Raw genomic sequence first — 25,214 nt, forward strand, 5'->3', positions numbered from 1 at the left:
GTAGGGCTTTGCAGAGAAGGGCCAGGGCAGCTAGAAGCAAATAGAGGGCTGAGAAGGAGACAGGGGGCCCCCTCCTGGAGTGCCACTTTTGTTCTGGAGACATCAGATTTACTGGCCCTGTGGAATTGCAACGGTCAACCAAGTCAACCAAGAGACTCCTAAACTTGATTAAATCATCCAGGGCACTACCAATCCCCCCACTGTATTTGAAAATCTTTCATCCTTACCCCGCCCAAGGATCCCAGAATTTATGTCTACTCCCCCAGGCTATGGCCCGCCATTCTGGTTCTATTTCAGCCCAAGGGAGACTAGAAACGAGAAATCATGCAATGCTCACACACACCTTGCGGCCAGGCTTCTCAGAATTCTCAACTTAGCTATACTAGGAGAACACAAAGCCTCAGGTTCATTAAGGGGCCTCACACTGGCTTGCAGTGATGGGTCACTTAAAGCATTATATCTTACATAAAAAAACAAACCCATAGTATTAACATAAAATGCAAAATGTGCCTGAATTTAAGACTCAGTTAAATCATCTTGGTTCGCTGAGCGTCACTTTGGTCTAAGGATGTACGCCCCTAGGAGCCTATTCACTCTTCTATGATTAGGATTACCTTGGTGAAAAAACCCGAGAGGCTCTGTCCTTAGTCTGTGGCTCTGGTTCAGCTGAGGACACCTGAGGTTTAAGGGGATGGAATGCATGGGTCCACCTGCAGCATCTGAAGCCCAGACACGGAGCGGGACAGAGAGGACGAGGACCCGAACCTGCCACTCCGCCGCCCCTGCTCCATCGTAGCCGAGGATCCCACTGGCTTTCAGAAGCTGGCTAGCCAGATCCTGGGGCCTTTAACCGTAAGTGGAGAGTGAATGAAACAAGGGAGGGAAAGCCAGAGGCTAGGCTAGACTAGAATATCCTCCTCTAATACCTACCCAGTGGGAGAAGGCGGGTAGTGGAGTTCTCTCAGTCCCAGAATGTTGGGGCAGTCCTGTCTCAAAAGGATAATTCCGGAAATTAAGTCCATCTGGATCTAACCAATCCCTAAATTAGTCTTCCTCTTGTTGGCAGCATCAAGAACAGCAGGGCAAAAGCTAAATGAGAAACTGAGATGGCAAGTTTGGAGCCAACTCGGAAACTTTTCAAGAAACATCCTTGTTGCTAATAACATGTCTGGGGGCTGGTGGGGATTCTAGGATTAGTGTTCAGGAGACAGAAATGGGTAACGACGGGGGAGGTGTGATCTTTCCCAAGTGCCACACCAGGTATTAAAATAAACAGGCTCTTGCCTCCTGGAGCTGGGGGTGGCAGAAAAAGAAATCTGGGTCCAAGCAAAACCAGAAAAAGCATCAGTGCATGAGGTGGGAGTAGGAAGGCTCCAACCCGGGAGTCCTCAGCTGTTCTCTGGCCTCAGAAACAATGTACAATGTACCTGAGATCGCTGGTGGCGGGGGGTGTGGGCAGAGAAGGATGGTGCAATCTCAGGTGGAGGTCTGGGGGCCAGTATACCCTGCTTTTGGAGACTGAACACACTGGGACCTTAGGGGCTTAGCAAGGCTGGCTTTTGGCCTGGTGGCACAGATGAAGGGAAGCTGTAGTAGTTAAGGACAGAGGGAATCAGAAGACGTGGCTTTGCCTTCTCTCACCTGAAAAACGGGGATAACGCTCTCAGTTCACGAATGGGCAGGCATCTCGCGCGTCTCGTGCATGAAAGTGCTTTACTGTTTTTCAACTGCCACAAGAGCACCATTACTGCAGGAGAGGCAGGAGGCAGACAAGTGTGAGTCTTTCTCTGGCAGTGAGTCTCAATCCAGCACTTCTAGAAACACCTGAGGAGTTTTCTGAACTGCAGATTGCCCCAGGCCCCACCCGACTGGCCAAGAATCATCAGCCTTTTGTGAAAGCTCTTGGGTGATATCGATGTGCACCCAAGAGTTGAAAGCTTCTGTCCTAAGGATTTTCTGGGCCAAAATTGACACTCTTAGCTGGTGAACCCAATGAGACCTCAGGAAGGCCCCTCCCTCTTCATATCTCTGACTCTGACCCCACTCCACCCTAAGTGTTACTCCAATTAGAGCGCGGCCTAACTGCAGCCAGCACGTGGAGACAACCAAGCGTTCCGCGAGTTCCTAGCTGCCAAAGGCAGTTTGTTCACGGTGTTTGGACATCCGTGTAATAAAAGCAGTTACTCTGCCGAGCATGGTGCAAAGCACCTTACCTACACTCACTCTACTGGTGAGAGAGGCTCAGGGCATCTGGGCATTGGATCCCTCAGCCTCCTTCCCCCACTCCAGGCTGTGGGAGACTTCAGACGCTGTCCACTCATCACAACCAGGGGCAGGGCCTCTAGCTTGACCACACCTAGCTCACGTGTCCCCCCGCAACACAAATGCAGGTGATTAGATCTGAACTCCTTGGGAAGTCTGCTTGAAAGCAGCATTAATTCTATCCACTTGGGAACATGCAGGCCCTGAGTGCAGATCTGAGAGGCTTTTATAAATTCATTAGTGAAACGTCCTGGGTAAGAGGACACCGACGAGAAGCTCTGCTGTGCTCCTTCTGCCCCTGTGCCTGGCTGGCTGCCTGCCCCTGGACCATCTGCTTTGGGTCCTAGCAGGGGACCTGCCAGGGAAGACGGATGGGCTCCTGCGAGCACTCCCTGCCTGCGGCGAAATGCCTGTGTGGTGATGGTGATAGGGGGCTTGGTTAAGAGGAGCCTCTGAGACATGATTCTTCCTCAGGCCAATCTTAACATTTCATCTGGCTAAATCCCTGGGAGGGTTAGGACAGCCAAAAGGCAAGTTCTAATAGAATGCTTATTAATGCCCATCCCTCCCTTGGCCAGCTGCTGTGTCTTGTCCTAGATTGTCACTCTGGGAACAAAGTACATAGGCACAAACTTCATTTTATGTAAATGAGAGTTTATTGACGAAGACAAAGTCAAGCTTCCCCTGACCCCCACCCTCCCCAAGAACAGATCCCAACAACAAAAGAATGATAAGCCTTCACTGGGCAACGTTTACCCCCCCGCCCCTTCTCTCCAGAGTCCCAGGGTTCACAACACAGACAAACAAAACGTGCTCGGGCGAGGACAGACACTCAGGGAATCTCTGACCAGCAAGAGTTCTGGGTGTGTGTGTGTGTTTCCCTTGCCCTTTGTAAGACACCAGCTGACGTTACAAAGACATACTGAGGCAGAGGAGAGGGGAATGCAGGGCAATCTCCACTCCGATCCTCAGTTTGGCCAGGCTTGAGATGGGCCCAAAGGGAAGCTGCGGTGGAGGCAACAGGCTCTGTCTCCTCAGGAGAGAGGTCCTTTCCGTGGAGCAGAATCCCTCCCTAACTGCTCAGGGGCAAACCGGGAGGCAGCCTCTCCAAGGAGTGAAGAGTTCGCACGCGGATTGGCTCAGTCAGGTCAGCTGAGAACAGCAGCTGTTTCCCCTCACCGCCGGGGAGGCTGAGGGAAGCCTGGTTTCAGGGGTGGAGGAACGTATCTTGGTGCAAAATTGTCTTGTCTGCTTACCCTGACACACACTCTTCCTTCCGGAACTGCAGTCTGCTTTGAGATGAGAACACTGCATTTGTAGTGTGGACCTTCTTCACTGCTTGTATCCAACTGACTCCACGAGTGACTTCCCAAAAAGGGGACTTTACCCACCTGCTTTTCTACCCCACCTGTCACCAACTGACCCACCTCCCACACACAATCCTGTACTGCTTCCTGCTCTCCACGTGCCTGAGGGGTGGTGAGCGCGGGACATGGCTCCTGACCCTCACCCCAGAAATTCTTCTCTTGGAGATTCTCAAGGTTTAAGAAGCTGCTTTGGGGGATCTGCACCCCCAAACTTTGCAACTGATATGAATCAGAGTCATTTCACTTGCGACAGGGTTGGGGGGTAGTTTCTGCTCTTGTTTTCTATGATTCCTCCTTCTCTTCGACTCACTCTTAGGTCTGGGTCCTACATGAGGCCCTTGGACCCAAGCGCCTCTGATTTGAGCAGGGGCATCTGAGAAGCAGTCTTGGTCACGGACCCTGAATCCTGGGTACTGGTCGGCACAGGTGCCCACAGATGAAACAGTGTGAACACTGCTAAACAGACTGGTGTTCCAGGCATGAAGCATTCTTTGACAGATCACACCCAATGTGCCCAGGGGGCAGGGGGTCCTCACATCTCCCAATCTTTTGAGAGATGAAAAGTATCGCTTGGCCCTCTGAGGTGATCTCAATTGCCTTGGAGCCTAAGCAACACAAGTAAAGAGCAGATCAGAGAACTGAAGGATCAAGTGAATCTGTGGCATCCCGAAGCTCACTTCATCCCTGCACCCATCCTGCTGGCCTCAAGAACTGCGGCTCCAAGGAGACTATTAGCTACTCCTTCATTCTGGCATCAGGATTTACCTTCAAGTCCCTGGAAAGATACTCTGCTGCTACCGGATGCCAATGAATGGAGTGCCAAAATCTGTATGAAGTATGAGAAGAGCCATAAAGAAGCAGGCACAGAAAAGGTAAAAGAAAGGCATTGAAGGAAGAAAATTATGGAGCCGGTCCTGCAGTGAAGACAACACTGATGAGGACTTCGGAGACCCCCTCCCCCACCTCTGCTGCTGATCAGTTAACAGGCCTTAGGCAATAACACCCTGTTTGTCTTTTATCTTTTTCCTTTTTAGAAAAAAAAGGTTGGGTAAGTTATTACTTAAAGTCTGTTTCAACTCTAAAACTAAGATTTTAGATCTGAATTGGACCTGAGAGTTAAAATAAATCCAGAGCGGGAGATGGGGGAAGGGCATTTTGGTTCCTGTTTCCCATCTCTATTCAAATTCCTTAATCAGTGTTATTAATAGATTAGATCAGTGGAAAGGAATGTAGTAAGTTCTCATTTTTCTCAGCCTCAATGCTGACAGGCCCTATTTCCTGCACCCTGCAGCACCATTCAAGAAAGACCACCATTCCTAATTGCAGAGCATCAGAGGAGATGATAATACGGGGCAGGGGGAATCACAAGGAAAAGGAGTTTGGAGAGGAAAAAAAAGTGATCAGGGACAAGGCTGCCACAGACAAAAATCCCCTAATGGGGTGGGCAAGAAACTGCGTCTCTTCCTTCAGGACTGTGCGGTTGTTTTAACACTTTTTATCATTCACACACTATTCCCTCAATTTCTCATATGTACAAAAATATAAAACAATAAAGTGCAGTTTACGTTTCAGTGACACTTTTCCTTGCTTTAATTTTTTTTTGTCTTTTTTCTGCTTTTGAAACGAGCTCTCGATTACAAAATATCAAACTACACTCAAAAATGCCAGCCACTGGTACAGGATGGAGAGGCCCACAAGCAAGGACAGATAGCAGCAGGTGGCACGAGGTGGGAAGTGATTGAAGCAGTGGTTACAAATGGTCACAGGAAGCTAAAACTATCCAACAGGTTGTGCCCTAATGTTAGCACAGGTTAGACTAGTCACTACCTTGGTGGGTGGCCTCAGCGTGTTTGGGTTCGGATTCTACACGGCAATACAATTTTCTTCCAGTTAAGAGTTCTTGGCTTGCACCGATCACAGGGTGGCCAGAGGGCACCGGACCAGTCTATTAGTTTTTCAAAATGCTGTCGTAGACCTGATAGATGTACTGGGAGACTTCAGGAGCTCTACACTTCAGCGACAGCTGTTCGGAGGAAAAGGAGAAGGAAGGTTAGCACAGAGGCTGGCATTAACTCGAAAGGTATCCAAGTACTCAGTGCAAGGACACCTCTTCCTGATAAAAGGGGAGAAGAGCTTCTACCACTGAGTAGCCAAACAAAGAGATCCTGTTAATAGGTTACATGGGTTTTAGAATTTCGGTTTAATCAATGTCAAGCTGTGCTGTGTTTCTAACGACATTCTATGTGGGTCTACGAGGTTAGGAAATAATCCATATGAAAAAATGTACAGGAAAAGATGCTCTACTGCTTTCCTAAGAGTCATAGGGACTACTACCAAATGAAAAGGGAAGGGTTAAAACCCTTAACGTGGTCGTCATTTCAGCTGCCTGCTCCAGTTTCTGTCTGACAAGGATGGTTATCTCGGTCCCAATTCAGGAGGATGTATATTCAAGTAAAATAAAAGCGTAAGCTAGATACTAGCTCCAATGGTACTAGCCTTTCCTGTATTACATTGAGGAGAGCATACACTGTTAAGGAGGGAAAACAAGACATTTACTGAGTGTAACTGTACAGTCATTTATGCCAACAGCATAATCTTCCATTTTCTGCCTCTTATTCAGGCCTATCAGGTACTGCTGATACTACTCTACTTCTCTACCACCACCTCTTCTTCTAGTCTAACAATTACCAAATTAAAATTAAAATATTAAAAAGATTTCAATGTTGAACACTGAGGTTTTCACTTTGTGGGTCAACAAGTGCAAAATTTAAACCCATATTTGGACTCCTGAATTGTACTAGATTAGGCAAAACACTATTAACAATAACATAACAGCAAAACCATGCAAACTGCATTTAGAACCACAAAATTTAATACTTGCTTTTTGTATTACTGACATCATTGCTCTTGACTATTAAGGTAGATTAACAAAAGTTGTCTTTAACGATGTATCACCATGAGATTTTAGATTACCTCCTTATTCTCTTATTAGAGACTCTGGATGATTTAACAAAGTACAAAAGGTGAGAATATTTTTGGCAAAAATGTCAAGAAGATGATTGGTCAACCCTGAACTTGAGAAAACTCACATCCTCAAAACTTAGTGATATTTTAAAAATGCAAAACGAAACAAAACCAAGCCAAACAAAAGAACATCAAAAGAGGCTCTATTTATTTGCAGCTTTAATATTCAGTCTCTAAGGCATTTCCAAAATTGCTGCTTGACATGAATCAGGAAGACAATTCTGATAAATGTAGAACAAAACAAATGAACACCTAATTTAAGAATGTAAATACAAATAGAGGACTTCCCTGGTGGTGCAGTGGTTAAGAATCCGCCTGCCAATGCAGGGGACACGGGTTCAATCCCTGGTCCGGGAAGATCCCACATGCCGCGGAGCAACTAAGCCCGTGAGCCACAACTACTGAGCCTGTGCTCTAGAGTCCGCAAGCCACAACTACTGAGCCTTCACGCCACAACTACTGAAGCCCGCGTGCCTAGAGCCCATGCTCCACAAGAGAAGCCATCGCAATGAGAAGCCCACGGACCGCAACAAAGAGTAGCCCCCGCTTGCCGTAACTAGAGAAAGCCCACGTGCAGCAACGAAGACCCAACACAGCCATAAATAAATAGTTAAGTAACAAAACAAAACAAAAAAAAAACGAGTAGAAAACAGCTCCCTTCTTTGGTCAAAGTTGCAGCTATAGGCATTTCCCTGACTTTCAAGCTCCCTATAGAGGCAATCTGTACCTCCTCCTCCACAGCCTCTTCACTGTCAGTGTTGTAGAAAATTCTCGTGGGAGAGTATGTGGGTTCAGAAAAGGAGGAGGAGAGGAAGCTAAAAAGAGTTAAGAACTGCCTAAGGGAGTTAACTCCCAGACTAAAGAGAGGGTAGTTCCTCCCCTTCAAAATACTGTCCTGTATTTTTTCACATCTTTGTAGCAATACTGGAACTTCCAACCAGTTGGAAATCCACTTTTTCGTTCATGAGTGATAAGGAAATGTTGCCTTCCTCAATAAAAGCCCTATCTGCCAAGGTTGGCACTGGCAGGGGTCATGGACTGACCACACCTGGACCCTGAGAGTTTCAGCTGCTCTTTGGAGGGGGAAGGAGGGAGGCGAAGGAAGAGAAGGAAGAACCTCTCTTTCTGGACTGTTCTATCACCTCCCTCCCCCAGACATCCCAGCCTTTAACAAATGGTTAAGTTTAGACTTAAACCCATTCCTTGCTTTCCAACTAGTACAGCTAAAGCAAGCCAAATTTAAAAAAAAAAAAAAGATTTTTTTTTTGTTGTTGTTGCTAATTCCTAAAGAAAGCAAAAGGGAAACATACATAAAGAACAAAGAGGCTAAAAAATCTCACTTAGGACTCTGGGTCTCATTTTACATGGCTCCTCAGGGAAAAGAGGCCTTACCAGGATTTTAACTTTTGAACCGCTAGCCTGCTTATGTGACACATCTTTAACACCAACCACTCAGGAATGCCACCCACCTAGACTCACCCCCCCGCCTAGGTAAGCCAAGGACTTACACATGCACTTCTGGTTTATAGCCTGGAACACAGACTTCTTCACCTGGGACAAGTTATCTTCCCAGGTGAGACAGAGCTACTTAGAGATATGAGGCCTCTTCCTCATGGGATAAACATACTTTCTTAATGAAATACAGTAAGGGGTTGGGGGAAGTGATTTATCATGTAGTGCACCACTACTTGGTCATAAAAAAACACATGCAACAACTTAGATAGATGTCAAGGGTATTATGTTAAGTGAAAAAAAAGTGTCAAAAGGATACAGGCTGTAGGAATTGAATTTATATAACACTCTTGAAATGAGAAAGTTACAGTAATGGAGAACAAACATACCAGTGGTTGCCATGGGTTAGGGCTAGGGTGAATGTCTAACTATAAAGAGATAGCGAGAAGGAGTTTTTTTGTGGTGATGGAACAGTTCTGTATCCTGACCGTGGTGGTGATTATACAAATCTATATGTGTGATAAGATTTCATAGTACTGTACACTCCTTAACCAAATAAAATAAAGTAAGAGTAATGATGTAGAAACTGGTGAAATCTGAATAAGGTCTGTAGCTTAGTTAATAGTATTGTGCCAATATCAATTTCCTGCTTGAAAATGTACTATGGTTGTAACATGTTCTCAATGAGGAAAACTGGGTGAAAGATACATGGGAACTCTATGTACCATTTTTAAAACTTTCTGTGAGTCTTAAATTCTGTGAGTCTTAAACTTTCTGTGAGTCTTAAATAAAAAGTTTTAAAAAATTTTAAACAAACTATGCTGTTACTAAGAGGTCCTTCTCAAAATCCTCACTATCCTTAAAATGAATAGAAAGAATATGGTAGGAAGTGTTGAGATACCTGAGTTCTACACACAACTCAGCTACCAACAACTCATATGATCTCGAACAAGTCACTAATCATTCTTAACCTTGGTTTCCTTACCTGCAAACTGGGGGTAATCATGCTTCTTCAACCTAGCTGAGATGGAATACTATATACAATAAAATAATGGATGATAAAAAATAAAACACACACAAATATATATACTTTGAAGAAATTTCTGGGGAAGCAAATGGAGTTATTTTACAAGACCTTGATTTTACAGTGAAAACCTGTCCCTCCAGGAAAAGTACAGAGGAGATTTCCTTTCTTAGGGAGCTCAAGGAAAATGACAGAGTAGTTTCTTACAAAAAAGACAAGGCACTGGTCATGGAGGAGGTGGGTGGGAGGAGCATACACTTTATGAGGGAAGCCTGAAGTCTCTCAGCTCACAAATGCTTGGACAAACATCTAGCTTGGTGGAACTCAGTAGCTCACACACACACACATGCTAGTCCAGTTTACTTCAAGGGAGGGAACTAGTGGGAAGACACCAAGAATTTTTAGTTCTGGTGGTATTATTTCCTTGATGTATGCTAATGAAAACAGACTTGCCTTAAAATTAAGGAGTCACAGACTTTTCTCAGCTACATGGCTAAAAAGCTCCCTTAATCTACTGAATATGAAGCTTCCTCAGAGTTATTCAATTCAAAAGCCTTAAACATAACAGAAGAATAAGATATTTCCCCCATCGCAAGGGTTTTTCTTGTACTTGACAAAATGCAGATGACAAGCAGCATCCTATTGGGAGACTGCATTTCACAACAGCAAACAAACACTGGGTGCCTAGGTATTAAAGCTTTGTTGTTTAACAAAGCAACTGGCTCCTCCCCTAAAAATACTGCCAGGATTCCAATTTTAGTCCAGTGTGGTAATGAATGAAGTTTTCTAAACTAAAGTCCCCTTACAGGCTGTGAAAGGTATGTCCCATTTTGCTTTAACTTTTCAACAACCATTTAGGCCACACAACACTGCTAAAAAGGCTCATATGTCTGGGATTCTGATATCCTAAGAAAAGCAGGAATGAGCTTGAAATGAGCTACGAAAACAGTCCTCTTAGCAGCTTGTTACAGTACCACATGCATAGACATGCTAGGTTAAGTATTAACCAATACTGATGAAGTTTTGTGAGCAGCTCTGTATATACCAGGAGGAGTCTGAGACTCATGCTGGGAGGCACTGTGCCTGCTGGATGGGGCAGACACTACAGACAGAAGGTCTTCTAAGGAGGCAACTGGGGACTTCTTTACTGACTGCTTGTTTTGGATACCTGGCGTCTGAAGCACCTCTACCAGGTCTTTCCTGGATGCTGAGAAAAAATGAAAGGGCTCTTACCCCCCTCCTTGAACCCATCTCACCCATTCTGAGAAAGGCCTTACCGTGTAATTGGGGTTTCCTGGCTGGATACGTAGCTCAGCCAAAATCCAAATGCCATTAGTGAGCTTCAGGGATTGGTACAGCATGTCCTGCCCTTCCACATTCCTCTTGGCAATAGTATAAACATTGTTGTTTTGCAACTTGCTGGAAACAGTGTCTAGAAACACAGATTCAAAATCCAACACCTTCAGTTAAAATATCAAACAAATGTGCTATGAGCTATGTGTGCTCAAGTCTCCTGAGAAGCACTGTTACATGCATACATGCACATTTCAGAAAGCCCTTCTCCCACAAGAGCGAAGGATAAGGAAGAAGCTCCTGAAGTGCCTGTCCATCACATTCCAGGACAGAAAACAGAATAAGGTGCAAATAAGCATTAGTGTAAGAATTACCTGTGGAGATTATGGTGTGTCTAAGGAGTTGGTAATCTTAAACTAGGTGTTAGACACGTAAAAATGCACTGACGAGGACAAAGACAGAAACAGGTACATGGGTGTGCCACAGTGACTGCCACGTCAGATTCATCTCTCCAACGCTAGTCCCAGATTCACGGGGATACAAAACTGACACTCAAATGCACAACACTGCCTCGCAAGTTGCTACTACTTCACCGTAAGCCATTCTGGTCTCAAGTGCCAGGATCAGAAAAGCACCCAGTTGCAGAAATCCCGCAAGTCAAATTTATTAATCTGGATGTTTTAAGATTTTTTTAAAAGCAGGCAAATGATTTCTTAGGTCTTAAATTATTAATTTGGGGGAATACCATGCCCCAAATTAATAATGAAACAAACTGTCTCAACAAAAGACTCTGAGGAAGACTGAAGTTGTGCAAAGATGATTGCTCCAAGGCCATGTAAGCCCGGCTGCCGTTGCTGGTCAGAGTGGAGGACTTCATAGTCACCAACACAGGGTAAGAACAGGCTGGTGTTCGGGGTCTTCCTTGTGACTACAGCATCAGAGACACATGACATTCTAGAATTAAAGGTAATTTCTCTCTCCTTGTTCTCTGACTGCTAACATGAGATGTTGCAGCATCACAGAAAGAGAAACTTTAAAAACACAGATGATAAACACTACTTCTTTGTTGATAGTTTATCATGTTCATTTCTGATGAGAATTCAAATTACTCAGGGACTAAATTCTCTCCACATAAAATCCTGTCATGTTCTATTGTGTTCTCTAGGAAAAGGTTGTTGTGAGGGACAGTCTTTCTGTTCTCCAAGACAGTAAGTAAGCTCTCTGAGCATAGGGATCCTAGAGTTTTTCATCACTGTATTTCCCACAGTATCTGGGACACAATGGATACCTGCCATCAATACCTGTGAATAAGCCTCTGACTCAGGTGTTGGAGACGCTGATATGTACATAATGCCATAGGCATTAAAAAACATCTATTTAAGACACTTCTCCAAAGAAGAAATACAGATTACCAATAGGCAAATGAAAAGATGCTCAACATTTCTAATCGTTAGAGAAATGCAAATCAAAACTACAATGAGGTACCACCTCACACCAGTCAGAATGGCCATCATTAAAAAGTTTACAAACAATAAATGCTGGGACTTCCCTGGTGGCGCAGTGGTTAAGAATCCGCCTGCCAATGCAGGGGACACGGGTTCGAGCCCTGGTCCGGGAAGATCCCACATGCCGTGGAGCAACTAAGCCCGTGTGCCACAACTACTCTAAAGCCCGTGTGCCTGGATCCCGTGCTCCAGAACGAGAAGCCACTGCAATGAGAAGCCCGCGCACCTCAACGAAGAGTAGCCCCCACTCGCTGCAAGTAGAAAAAGCCCACGCAGCAATGAAAATCAAACGCAGCCAAAAAATAAATAAGTAAACAAATTTATTAAAAAAACAAACAAACAAGTAATAAATGCTGGAGAGGGTGTGGAGAAAAGGGAACCCTCCTACACTGCTGGTGGGAATGTAAGTTGGTGCAGCCACTATGAAAAACACCACGTAGATTCCTCAAAAAACTAAAAACAGAACTACCATATGATCCAGCAATCCCACTCCTGGGCGTATATCCAGAAAAAACTATAATCCAACAAGACACACGCACCCCCACGTTCACAGCAGCCGAGACATGGGAACAACCTAAACGTCCATCGACAGATGAAGGGACAAAGAAGATGTGGCACATATATACACAATGGAATACTACTCAGCCATAAAAAACAATGAAATAATGCCATTTGCAGCAACATGAATGGAACTAGAGATTATCATACTAAGTGAAGTCAGAAAGACAAATACCATATGATATCACTTATATGTGGAATCTAAAATACGACACAAATGAACAAACCTATGAAACAGAAACAGACTCACAGACACAGAGAACAGACCTGTGGTTGCCAAGAGGGTGGGGTGGGAGAGGAATGGAGTGGGAAGTTTGGGTTAGCAGATGCAAACTATTATATACAGAATGGATAAACAACAAGGTCCTACTGTACAGTACAGGGAACCATATTTAATATCCTGTGATAAACCATAATGGAAAAGAATATAAAAAGAATGTATATATGTGTATAACTGAATCACTTTGCAGTACAGTAGAAATTAACACAACACTGTAAATCAACGATACTTCAGTAAAAAAAATCTCTGCTAAGAAAAAAACCCTTTATTTATTTATTTATTGGAAGTATAGTTGATTTACAATATTGTGTTAGTTTCAGGTGTACAGCAAAGTGATTTGGATATATATACATATATATGTATATACATACACACACACTTTTTCAGGTTCTTTTCCATTATAGGTTATTACAAGATACTGAATATGGTTTCCTGTGCTATACGATAAATCCTTTTTGTTTATCTGTTTTACATACAGTAGTAGTATGTATCTGTTAATCCAATACTCCTAATTTATCCCTCCCCCACTTTTCCCCTTTGGTAACAGTAATCTTGTTTTCTGTTTGTGAGTCTAAAAACCACCTATTTAGAGGTGGTCTAATTTTAGAGGTAGTTTTTTTTTTAAATTTTTATTGGAGTATAGTTGATTTACAATGTTGTGTTAGTTTCTGCTGTACAGCAAATTGAATCAGTTATACATATACATCTATCCACTCTTTTTTTAGATTCTTTTCCCATATAGGTCACTACAGAAAATTGAGCAGAGTTCCCTTTGCTATATCGTATTGATAGGTCCCTATTGGTTATCTATTTTATATATAGTAGTGTGTATATGTCAATCCCAATCCCCCTTGGAGGTAGCTCTTGCCCTGATGTCTTTCTTCCACATTCAAACCAGTGACAGCTCAAGCGAGGAGGCACTAAAGCCCATTCGTTAAACAACTGCACCACACTTACTTATGACTTAATTTCCCTCCTTTTATTTCCAAGGTTTTCACTAACACCAAGCAGAGTAGTTAAAACTCAAGAATTGGTTCTCTTTGAGGAGCTAAAAAGTATATCTCAAGGTTGTTATATGCAAGACTGCTGAAGGAGAGGGCCTCGGTATGCTTTTTAATCACCTTTTGCAGGTTCAGGCAGTTCTGGCTGTCACCTTGGTTCCCACAATGAAGGGCTCTTGCAGCTCAGACTGGACTGCCAGGCAACATCACCAGCTGGAGTTTGGCTAATGCCTTTTGACAGGACTGTCTTAAATACAAAGGGGGCGGGTGGCTTCCCTGGTGGCGCAGTGGTTAAGAATCTGCCTGCCAATGCAGGGGACACGGGTTCGAGCCCTGGTCCGGGAAGATCCCACGTGCCGCGGAGCAACTAAGTCCGTGCACCACGACTACTGAGCCTGCGCTCTACAGCCCGCGAGCCACAGCTACTGAGCCCGCGCGCCACAACTACTGAAGCCCATGTGCCTAGCAGGAGCTTTTGTTGAAGATCTACCTTGTTGCATAGGCACATGTTCTAGACAATATACATAGCAAGGCCCAGATGCCTACAGATGTCTCGTGATTTTACCACCTAAGTAAGAGATAATAGGCTAAGAAATGGAAGCACACAGACACACATACACACTCACCCCTTCCAGAATTAGAAAATGTGGCAAACAGCCAGGTAGAATAAGCAAGTTGAATGGATGTAACTTTACTGTGTTTGGAAGCATTCCAGTTAGGAACCTGGCTCTGCTCCTACTAAATGGCTGTTATCGTGATTTCTATCAGAAGACTGAATGGAGGGAGGAGGGTTCTATAACATAAGTATGTGTGAGTCAATTTTCATAAACCTTCGCTATCAGGTTTGAGTTAGAGGGTATGTAGATGGCAGGATAATCAGACTCTGCTAAATGAACCTATTAAGAACGGCAATGCGAGCCAATGTTAAGGAGGCTTCCTTGTCAGACTGGGATAGACTTCTTTACAAGATGTCAGTTTTTTGTAGTTGTTGTTGTTTTAAATATACCTGAACTCCTGGGAAACATGATGGAATCTTACAGTTGTGAGACTTTGAGAATGACAATGCAATGTTAAGACACTGAGATTTGCCCTAAAGGACAGAGTTTTAAAAGATGGTCAAATATGGTTACAAGTGCATCAAGGTGTGATTTCTTTTGGTTCATTTGTCTCCTACCTCAAATCTGGCTTTGGGCCTGAGGCCTGAAGTCTTAGAAGGTGTGAATGTGGTCTTCCCTCCTTCATTTTCCTACTTTAGCCAAGGTCACATCTCTTCCAGCAGCCATAAGAGTGAAGGTACCCAGTGAGTGGCAAGGGGGAATCTGTACATGGGTCCCAGCTGCGGTACATACTGATCAGCAAGTTCAAAGCCATTGTGCTTTGCTGAAAAGGACACTTCTTACCATCTGAACAACCAAACTATACTTAAGTGCTGGCTGGCAAAGCATTTGCATTTATGCAATGTTCCGAGGGATGGGGAGAACCACGACAAAACAAAGAAACAGAACTCATCCTCACCTAGTCCCTGTGGCAGAAGAAATATTTGTCCCTTATAAGAGAGCCCAACTAGTGAATATAGATACAACATGTCTCTGAGCTCTTCACAGTATAATAAACAGTTAATTTAAAAAACAGGTTTGTAGATTGCTTGCCAGAAAGATTCCTTTCTGGATATGGCTGGAGATGCAACTACTTCTTGTATACTTAAGATAGTGGTCCCAGACATGTACTAAGCCCAAATACAGCTACAATATAAGCTGTAAAACAGACTCATACAGACCGCTTGATGCCAGTAGAGATGACCAGTGCTAGGAAGCAGGGAGACCCAAACATTGGTGCCTTTCTGATCTAATATTTTCTAGTATTTACACAACTAGTGGCACCATAAGCACCCCATCATATACACCTTTCTATTAAGAACTGATAAATGATTAAGGCTTAGGAAGAGGGTTTCTTTTCTTCTTTCATCTCTAGAAGACATGGAAGAGCAAAAGTAAAAGCTCAACGCTAGGTGGTCAGCCCTTTAAGCCTGCGACTTCCTGTTGCCCTCAGAGTGTTAGCTCCATCTGTCAAATGTCTACTCTGGCACAAAAAAGCTATTTAAAGGGTTGGTGCTATTGTGATTAGGACAGATCAGCTGGGAAGGATGGTATTTTTAGCTCTCAGCTAGACCCAGGGTGTTCAATCAGAAGGCACTAAACCCGAAAACATTCATGTTAATAGAGCCCTCAGACTGGAAGGAAATGTAAAGGCCAGGGTACTCCAGACCTTGGGGTGGAGGCAGAGGAAAAGCTAGAAAGGATTAATTGCAGGAAGTGGTCTTGTAAGCGATGAGCAATGATTCAGTGTGGGAAATGATGGCCTCAGGCTCCTGGAGAAAACGAAGTGGCTGTTTTTCCCTCTGCTCCATGTGCTGCACTGCCACGTGCTGCACTGTGTGTCACTGGAAAACTGATTCGCTGGTATCTGGAGCACCCGAGGCAGGGAGGAACTGGCATGAGGCCATGGCAGAACTGATCAAAACTGAATTTGCTTTGGGAAACTGTTCCAGTTTACATCAGAAGCCAAAGACCCTTTGGGAGCAAGAGGAGCAAGACCAGACACCCCTTCTTTGGGCAAGATCACACATGTACACCAAGGTTCAACAAGGGTTCAGAACCCCAATCTGGAAGCAGGGGGATCTTTTCTATAACTCTGACAGGCCACAGTAAAGCCCTCAATCATCCAAACTTCCATTTTCTTTTCTGAAAAAGCATGTCCCTTTCACACCAGACCTCTGAAACCAAATCTGCTTTCCAATTACTCTGGCCTTTCTCTGCTCTCTATAGGCCAGAGTTTCCCAGATCGTGCATGTTCAAGGAACACTGGTGTTCCATAAGACGTTAATAATAAGCATTTTGTGACTTTAAACTCCACAGCGAAAAAATTCAGTTAACGTTGAGGTAAACTGGTTTCCTCGATGCAGGAGGCCTCAGCTTCTAGTGTGCTCACGTGCAATGGCAACACCCAAGAGAGGCACATCATATGCTGTATTTTCCAACTTTTTTGACCACAGAACCCTTTTCTGAGGGACAAGTGTTCTCAGGAGCATAATAAATGAAATGCCCTGGGACTGACTACACGAGGGTGACTATAACTCTCGCCATGAACCACTGCAGATTCTGCACCTGGAGCTTCCTGAAAAACAGCTTACACAATGGAAGACTGCCCAACCTCCCAACTCATCAAATGAGGCTTGTGGTAACTAACCAGTGAGCCTAGCAGAGAGATAACACCGTCACCTACCTAGAATACGGCATAAAAAGCAGCTCAATTTAAGTATGACTTTTTTGTGAAAACTCAGCAAAAATCTGGTTTTGTTTAATAACTACATAACCAGTCAGGCTGAAAAACCCAGACCAAGAATATGTTCCAAAGAAGGCAGATATGTGGTATTCCTGAAGAGAATCGACAAACTAGTAGCGACAGTGGACATTACAGAAAACTATCTCCTTAAACACCTCTCCAAGGGCTCAGGAGAAGCCGTATAAGAAAAGACTTGTCTGAACACAGAGGATGGATGCATCATAGAGCACTCCCACTCCCCGCAAAAAAACTTTTTAAAGAACAAGTTGAACTGAGAAGACAGTGAGTTGTTTTTTTTTTTTTTTTTCTTTTTCTTTCTGTACTGCTATACTGCCTCTTTCCCCCACTCAATGCTCCAGCTACAGTGGGAGGGCGGCAGCCAGAAGGAGGAAAGGACGGGTGAATGAAGAAAACAGGAAAAGAGGCGGCACCCAACAGCACCAAGGCTCACTTTCATTAAAACGCCTTTCATTTCATAAGGCCTTATACTAACTTCAAAGAGAGACTGGAACAAAGGCAAGACCCTGAACAGCTGAAGGCTCCTTCCACTCCTGAGGATGCTTCAGTGAAACAAAGCCCTAGGCAGTGTCAGCTGCTATTGTTTCTCCTCCTGGGCTCCCCAGTTTGACGTTCTAGTACAGTAATAAACCTAACTACTAAGGGGGCTGGAGCTTTTTCATGGTGATTAAAGAGGTCAGTATAACCATATGAAAGCTGACACAAGGCAAGAAAGAAAAAGGCTACCAACTAGGCTTTAATCAACTATGATGTAGTCTTATTTAATAGTAAACACAGGATTCCAAATAAGGATCTCAGAAAGAGTCACTACTGAAGGCTGATGTAAAATGACAAACAGCCCTTTTAATTTTTAGGAGAGTGCATATCTTCAAGTGCCACTTCAATTACCTAATGCTTAGAGTGTTCAAGTAACACGACTCATCCATGTTCAACTACTAGAGAATTGGGTGGGTGGATCCATTCTAGTTCTCTTCTTAAATCTGTTAGTTTGTAAGTAATCTAGTACCTACATCAAAACATCCCAAGTTTTTAAAGAGAAGTTTGCAAAGTAATACCATATACTCACTAGAAATAAGGTAGGTGTGAAAAGGTAGGTAAAGGAAAGACAACATGTTCAAATATCTAATTCAACACTCCGCGATGAAAATGAAATTTAGACTCATCACTCACCAGCATTTAAATGGCACTCCTTAATCTGAAACTGAAGTTCATTTTCATTGGGGATATCCTTCCATGTTGCAAGGAAGACCTGGCGCTCTGTACGGGGAAGCAGAGGGAAAGGAAGGATGTGCACAATCTGTCAATATTCTGACATCTAAGCCCTTGTACCACTTCTCCTTTGGAGTGCCGGTTCTAGCAATACAGCCAGCAGTAGCCTGGGACTGGAGTCAACTCCTAGCTATGCAGAGGTGCTACACTCCAGGTCAATTAATCCCTCATGAGTAGCACTAAGATACACTGGAAAAAAGTCAACATCTAGGGTTTAGTTTTGCCTCCACTGTTTTCCTATTTGGGTGACTTAGGTAAGTCTTGTGATCTTTCTGATCCTTAATTTCATCATATATTATTACATCTGCCTACCCTACCCAAAGAGCTACTGTAAGAATGAAACCAATGTTAAGTGCCAATACAACTTCATATGTAGCAATACAAGCTAGTTTTATTAGATGGTGGTTTCCTAAGGAAGGGAAGAGAGAAATATCAACAACCACATGGGGAATACCAATAAATTTATCCCAAATTATTGAATTCTTATCTTGAGACAGTAAGAACTCAGGACAGGGCTAAATGCTGAATTTCCATGTATTATCTCAAGTCATTATAAAAACTATTTCTGCTTTGTAAACTTGGAAACTGAAACTCAGAAAATTTAAGCACCTTGCTACAGTCACATAGCTGGTAAATAGCCAAGCTGAGATTCAAATCCACATCTACTTGTCACCAAGCCACTTACTCTGTATGCTGTGGTGACTGGCTTATTCGGACAATAGGCATTGTGACTTGGAGACCAACAGCAAAGCAAGATCAACTGTGACTCAGGAGAATATATAATTAGCAATTATTAGAGCTTTAGAATAGCCTTCCTCCATTTTTTTAAACCTCAAAACAGCTTGTCCTTCCGGGGCTATGCTCTGCCTGACACATTCAGAGAAAGAGCGAAGGTGTATTTGGCAGGACAGGAGGACATACTTACCCATTTTGCCATCTTCTACAAAAAGCACGTTGAGTGGGATGAGGCAGCTGAAGTAGAAGACATCAATATTGTTTTTCACAGCCACCTGCCAGTAAAGTAGCAAGGGAAAATTAGGACATCATAAGAAGCCAGGTAGGAGGGAAAGAACAGTTATGTGTCTAGAAATAAATCACCCAATTTCCTTCCTATTTATTTATTTTTAAATATTTATTTATTTATTTGGTTGCGCTGGGTCTTAGTTAGTTGCGGCACATGGGATCTAGTTCCCTGACCAGGGATCAAAGCTGGGCCCCCTGCATTGGGAGCACGGAGCCTTAGCCACTGGACCACCAGGGAAGTCCCAAAAACCTGTTATTTATTTAGCCTCACTGCACGGCATGTGGGATTTTAGTTCTCCGACCAGGGAATAAACCTGCGCCCCTTGCATTGGAAGCGCAGAGCCTTAACCACTGTACGGCCAGCGAAGTCCCTCCTTCCTCTTTTAGACAGGGCAGGAAACCCCAAATCAAGACATACCAGCCCATACACTGCAAAGCATGTCCTTATTCACTCCACTGTCAAGAGCACCGTGGACAGCCTGCAACTCTGCCTTGCTCCAGGAGGGGCCCCAGGAGGAATGAATTCAAGGCACAAATTCTATACCTGCGATATCCAGTCAGTTGTTTTAATAGTAGTTTCTGCTACCACTTACTAAGTACCTATTAATGAGAATATTTCTAATCCTCATTATAACTATCCCAAACAAAGTACTATTACTACCCTCTCATTTTACAGATGAGGAACTGAGGTTCAGAAAGATTAAGTAACATCCAGTATCATACTGTCAGTACACGGAAGAACCAGGATTCAAATGCAAAATTGACTCTAAACCTTGTTTTTTTTCTCTCCACAATAACTGGTGGCATACTGCCCCTTATCTTTTTTCAGGTATCAGTTTTAAAGCTCTTTCTTTTATAAAATCTTACTTTCCTAAGTCATATGGCTGGAAAAGCTTGCTGGGTCAAACACTCGTAAATCTGATGACTCTCGGAAGGAAAAGCCTTTGAACAAATGAAGAAATGAGTTTTCTTCTCACAATACAAACTTCTGGATTTGGGCAGGCTGTGATTCTACCATGGCCCATTCAATCCAGGGCATGCTGTTCATATTTTTTAAAAAGCTATAATAAGTACCTGTGTTCAGGGGCAACACTGATTGGTGTCTCTATTCAGAAACAGGCAGACTCCACCGTGGCAGATTATAAGAGCCATATACTGTAAGAGGGGAGAGTAGGAGAAGAACTGCTCGAAACTACCACTTCCCACTGGTTCCTGTCACTGGTGACTTTCCTATCTACGCTCTTGGCACTGCAGAAAACCATTTCTCTGGGTGAGTTTTATAATCAGTAACCAAGTCTATTTCTCTCTAAGAAAATAAAGGTAAAAAGTGCTTATCTAGCACCACTATTCTCTCCCCGCCCCTTCTTGGGGCAAATGCCTATAACTCCAACAGCATATTGAGATTGAAATATCCTCTTTCCGAAGTACTTCCAGTTCTTTTACATTTGTTATCAACTCATCTTCCCCACCTTTTTTTCTTTTGTCTGCATTGGGTCTTCGTTGCTGCGCAGCACGGGCTTTCTCTAGTTGTGGCGAGTGGGGGCTACTCTTCGTTGTGGTGGGTGGGCTTCTCATTGCGTTGGCTTCTCTTTGTTGCAGAGCATGGGCTCTACGCACGTGGGCTCTAGAGCGCAGGCTCAGTAGTTGTGGTGCACGGGCTTAGATGCTCCGTGGCATGTGGGATCTTCCCAGACCAGGGCTCGAACCCGTGTCCCCGGCATTGGCAGGCGGATTCTTAACCACTAAGCCACCAGGGAAGTCCCTTCCCCACCTTAAATAGTACCTTTATTTCATCCTCCATAATTTGGTTTGGGTATGTCTACTTGATATCTTTCTGCCCTCTTTCCTATAAGAATTCATCAAATTACTTTCCTTGTAACTTGTACATTTAACCTTTCAATGACCCACACCCAGGAGTTTCTGACCTATATCACATAATCAGATGCCCAAAATGCTGAGACAGCAGGAGTCTCAAAAAGCTTGAGTATGGTGAATACAAGCAGAGTAACTAACCTCAGGAAAGAGGGACCTTAGACATTCTTTAAGATGTACTAGAGCACCACTTCAAAAGATCTATACCAGCTGTGGGCTTCTGGGAAGGAGGTATTTTCTAATTCATCTGGTACTCAGCAATGAGAGAACGGGAACTCTTATTTCAAATAAGGGCACCAAGAAGACCTTGAGGGAGTGCCAGGCTCTGTAAAGGTCATTTAGAAGTGAAAACTGGAAGTGGTTCAAGTGGGCTAGCGTGGGTCATATGTCCTCCAAGAGGTAATATTAGTGGTTCTCAACCAAAGACTTATATTAGAATCATCTGGAGAGATTTCTCAAAACAGAATCCGGGACTCCATCCTGTATTAAAAAAACAGCAATCCCTAAATCTGGGACCTGGAACATGTATTTTGGAAAAAGTTCCTAGGAAGATCAACAAGTAATTAATTTAGAACAATGTTACCTAAGAAGTCTGTGTGGGCTTATAAATAGATTGTTCATCTGAGGGAATCCTTATTCCAACTGAAGCCCTTTAACAATGGAAAAGACATGCAAATCTCTTCTAGGTCAGCAGTGCTAAAACCATTCTGCCCCAAGTACCCTTCTGACAAACAGATGAAAGTCAGGGACCTTCTTTCTGAAAACCGTACATGCAATGTTTCCACAAAAACTTCAGGGGTTTCAGGACACCCTGAAGACTATCCCTGGACTTCTGCTCTAGAATTCTCTGAGAAGCTGGGACACCCAAATCAGAGGCAGCAGGCACAGTGGCTCTGAACACGGACTTGGGAACCAGACCAGACCACCTGATTTCAAATGCTGACTCTGTTACCTACTAGCTGTGTGACTTTGGGCAGTAGTACTCAGCTCAGTCTCCGGTCTGAAGGATGGAGATAACAAACAGGACCAAATGCACGGGGTTGTTATGAGGCTAACGAGTAAATGTTTGCAAAGCACTTATCATGGTGCCTGACTTACAATTAAGTACTATTAACAAATGTTTCTCAAAGAAAAGTTCCCTCTTCTTTCACCATTTTCTGCTTTACCTTTTTACTCAGAATTTTTCATAATTAAGGATAACCACATTAGGCATAATATTTGACATCTTACACATGCTCAAATGTAGTATTACAACTATGCTAACAAGAGCTCAGTGAGGAAGCGTTTCATCTGTTTTACATTAGATTTTCAAAATCTGCATCTTGCAGCTCTCAAACTTTTACTCTTGGCTATTTTTTTAGGACCACATTTATTTCAAATGTATATGGTTCCCTTGGATCTGGGCCCTGCCTACCTCTCCAGCCTATTTCCTTAACTTCAAGCACATCAGAATTACTTCTTGCTCCCCAAACACTGAAACTGACATGCTGTTTCTTGTCAGATGTTGTTCTTTCTGCTTAATATGTTCTTCTCCTAAAACTTTATCTGTCTGGAAAATATCTATTTAATCTGAAGATGCAGTTCAAGCTTGACAAGGGTTTCTCAGGAAGGCTCTAGTTCCTCTCCGTAGCACCCAATCCATGCACCTCTATATAGAATAAATAATTGTTTATCTCCGCCTCACCCACAACACAATGATCTCTCTCTCAGTGCAGGGGCTCTCATCTTCATTCGCATTCTAGTGACTCAATAAGTATTTGCTGCATGAAATTTAAGGGGAAGAAGTTGAGCAAATGAAATGAAACACTGGTTTCTCAACCTTTTTTTTTTTCCTTTTTAACCTGTACATCGTTCATATGCAGAACATAATTTCAGGGACTTCCTTGGTGGCACAGTGGTTAAGAATCCGCCTGCCAATGCAGGGGACATGGGTTCAAGCCCTGGTCCGGGAAGATCCCACATGCCATGGAGCAACTAAGCCCATGCGCCACAACTACTGAGCCTGCGCTCTAGAGCCCGTGAGCCACAACTACTGAAGTCTGTGTGCCACAACTACTGAACCCATGTGCCACAACTACTGAAGCCCATGTGCCTAGAGCCCGTGCCCCGCAACAAGAAAAACCACCGGAATAAGCCTGCGCACCGCAACGAAGAGTAGCTCCCACTCGATGCAATTAGAGAAAGCCTGTGCCGCAGCAACAAAGACCCAACGCAGCCATAAATAAATAAATAAATTTATTTTAAAACCCCCATAATTTCACCAGTAACATGGCTCATTAGGCACAAAGATACTTGATGAGGCAAGGATGGGGGGACAGAATGATACGTGGGCTCTTTTGGTTTCAAATTCACTGGGCTAAAATAATATTTAGATGTTGAGGAAGAATAACATAGGCAGTAGATCACAACCCAAAGAATATTAGATTCTCCAAGGATATGCCAATAACTCTTCGGGAGTCTCAGCAAAAAAGATTCAAGGAAAACACAGTATGAAGCCAGTCCAATTCCAATCCAGACGGCAGCTCTCTCTCTTTTTAAATTTTTATTTATTTATTTTGGGCTGCGTTGGGTCTTCCTTGCTGCGCACAGGCTTTCTCCAGTTGTGGCAAGCCGGGGCTACTCTTCGTTGCGGTGCGCAGGCTTCTCACTACGGTGGCTTCTCTTGTTGCAGGGCATGGACTCTAGGTGCGCAGGCTTCAGTAGTTGTGGCACGTGGGCTCAGCAGCTGTGGATGACGGGCTCTAGAGCACAGGCTTGGTAGTTGTGGTGCACAGGCTTAGCTGCTCCGCAGCACGTGGGACCTTCCCGGACCAGGGTTCGAACCCATGTCCCCTGCATTGGCAGGAGGATTCTTAACCACTGTGCCACCAGGGAATTTCCCAGATGGCAGCTCTCTTAAACAGAATTGAGTAAACCTTAGAGTATGATATTGACTGCTTCAGCGGGAGAGAGGAGAGTTCTTTGTTCTCTTATTTTGAAATTCACCATCCCAACAGGTACAGAACAGAAAGACATAATCCAGACAAGGTGGAGAAGTATTTTCCAAGAGCTTTAACATCAACGTCTAGCTTGCCTATGGCAAATCAATTATCACATATATATCCAACTGCCTACTTGGTATCTCTACTTGGATAACTAACAGATATCTGAAAAGGAACATGTCCAAAACCAAATTCTTGATCTCCCCATCTCATCCCTAAATGGACCCTCCTGCTGACTTTCCAAACTCAGTATATGAAACACTGCCAAGCTTTTTATGGCGTCCCTGGTTCTGCATTTGTCTCTCCCCACCCTCCCCACCTAGCTTCCCAGTCTACTGTCAACAAGGCAGTGATCTTAAAATGTAGATCAATTCATAAATACTTCCCTGCTCAAACTTCCAATGACTTCCCAAACTTACAACTGTCTACAGTTGGATGTCTCTTACCTCTCTGTTGTCATATGCTATGACTCTCCCGTCAGCCACAGGAGCCTGCTGTTGTGCCCTGCACATACCAGGCATACTCCTATCTCATAGTTTTTTGCCTTTGTTGTTTCTTCTGCTTGAAATTCTCTTCCACCAGAAATGTGCAAGGCCTTCCATGACCAACATATTTATAAAATTATACCACCCAACCTCCAACTCTAGGACTCCCTATCCCAACCTCTGCTTTGTTTCTCTCCATCGCTCTTATCTGACATATTATTTTACTTATTTGTTGGTGCACTGCCTGTCCCTGTCACATAATCCACCTCGAGTAAAATGTAAGTTTCACAAGGGAAGGGATTTTTGTCTCTTGTTCACTACTGTATTCTCAGTTTCTAAAACAGTGACTGGCACAGAGTAAGGGCTCAATAAGAATAACGACTGTAAAATACACTACTCAAAGTTCCTGACAGCCATTTGGGTTTAGACAAGATATGAACTTGGTCTAAAGTTTCCAA

At 43.7% G+C, this 25,214-nt stretch overlaps 1 protein-coding gene across 6 annotated transcripts in view; it reads right to left on the reverse strand.

The window, feature by feature from the left end:
- Positions 1-2,472: 2,472 nt before the first annotated feature.
- Positions 2,473-25,214, reverse strand: part of AP2B1 (adaptor related protein complex 2 subunit beta 1) — a 124,590-nt gene continuing 101,848 nt past the window's right edge. For 4 of the 6 annotated variants that reach the window (XM_089901052.1, XM_089901053.1, XM_089901054.1 and 1 more), the window contains 4 exons: positions 19,321-19,405; positions 18,297-18,383; positions 10,407-10,561; positions 2,474-5,652 (listed from right to left, as the gene is read on the reverse strand). In XM_089901052.1, coding sequence (XP_089757178.1) covers positions 5,578-5,652; positions 10,407-10,561; positions 18,297-18,383; positions 19,321-19,405 — 402 coding nt within the window. In that variant the 3' untranslated portion in view covers positions 2,474-5,577. Of the gene's footprint in view, positions 5,653-10,406; positions 10,562-18,296; positions 18,384-19,320; positions 19,406-25,214 lie in introns of all 6 variants that reach the window. The other 2 variants (XM_089901057.1, XM_089901055.1) reach the window with 2 other exon arrangements.

This window comes from Delphinapterus leucas, chromosome 19 (genome assembly GCF_059928025.1).
Source record: "Delphinapterus leucas isolate spDelLeu-1000000601 "Yukka" chromosome 19, BTC_Dleu_Yukka2, whole genome shotgun sequence".
Taxonomy (NCBI): Eukaryota; Metazoa; Chordata; class Mammalia; order Artiodactyla; family Monodontidae; genus Delphinapterus; species Delphinapterus leucas.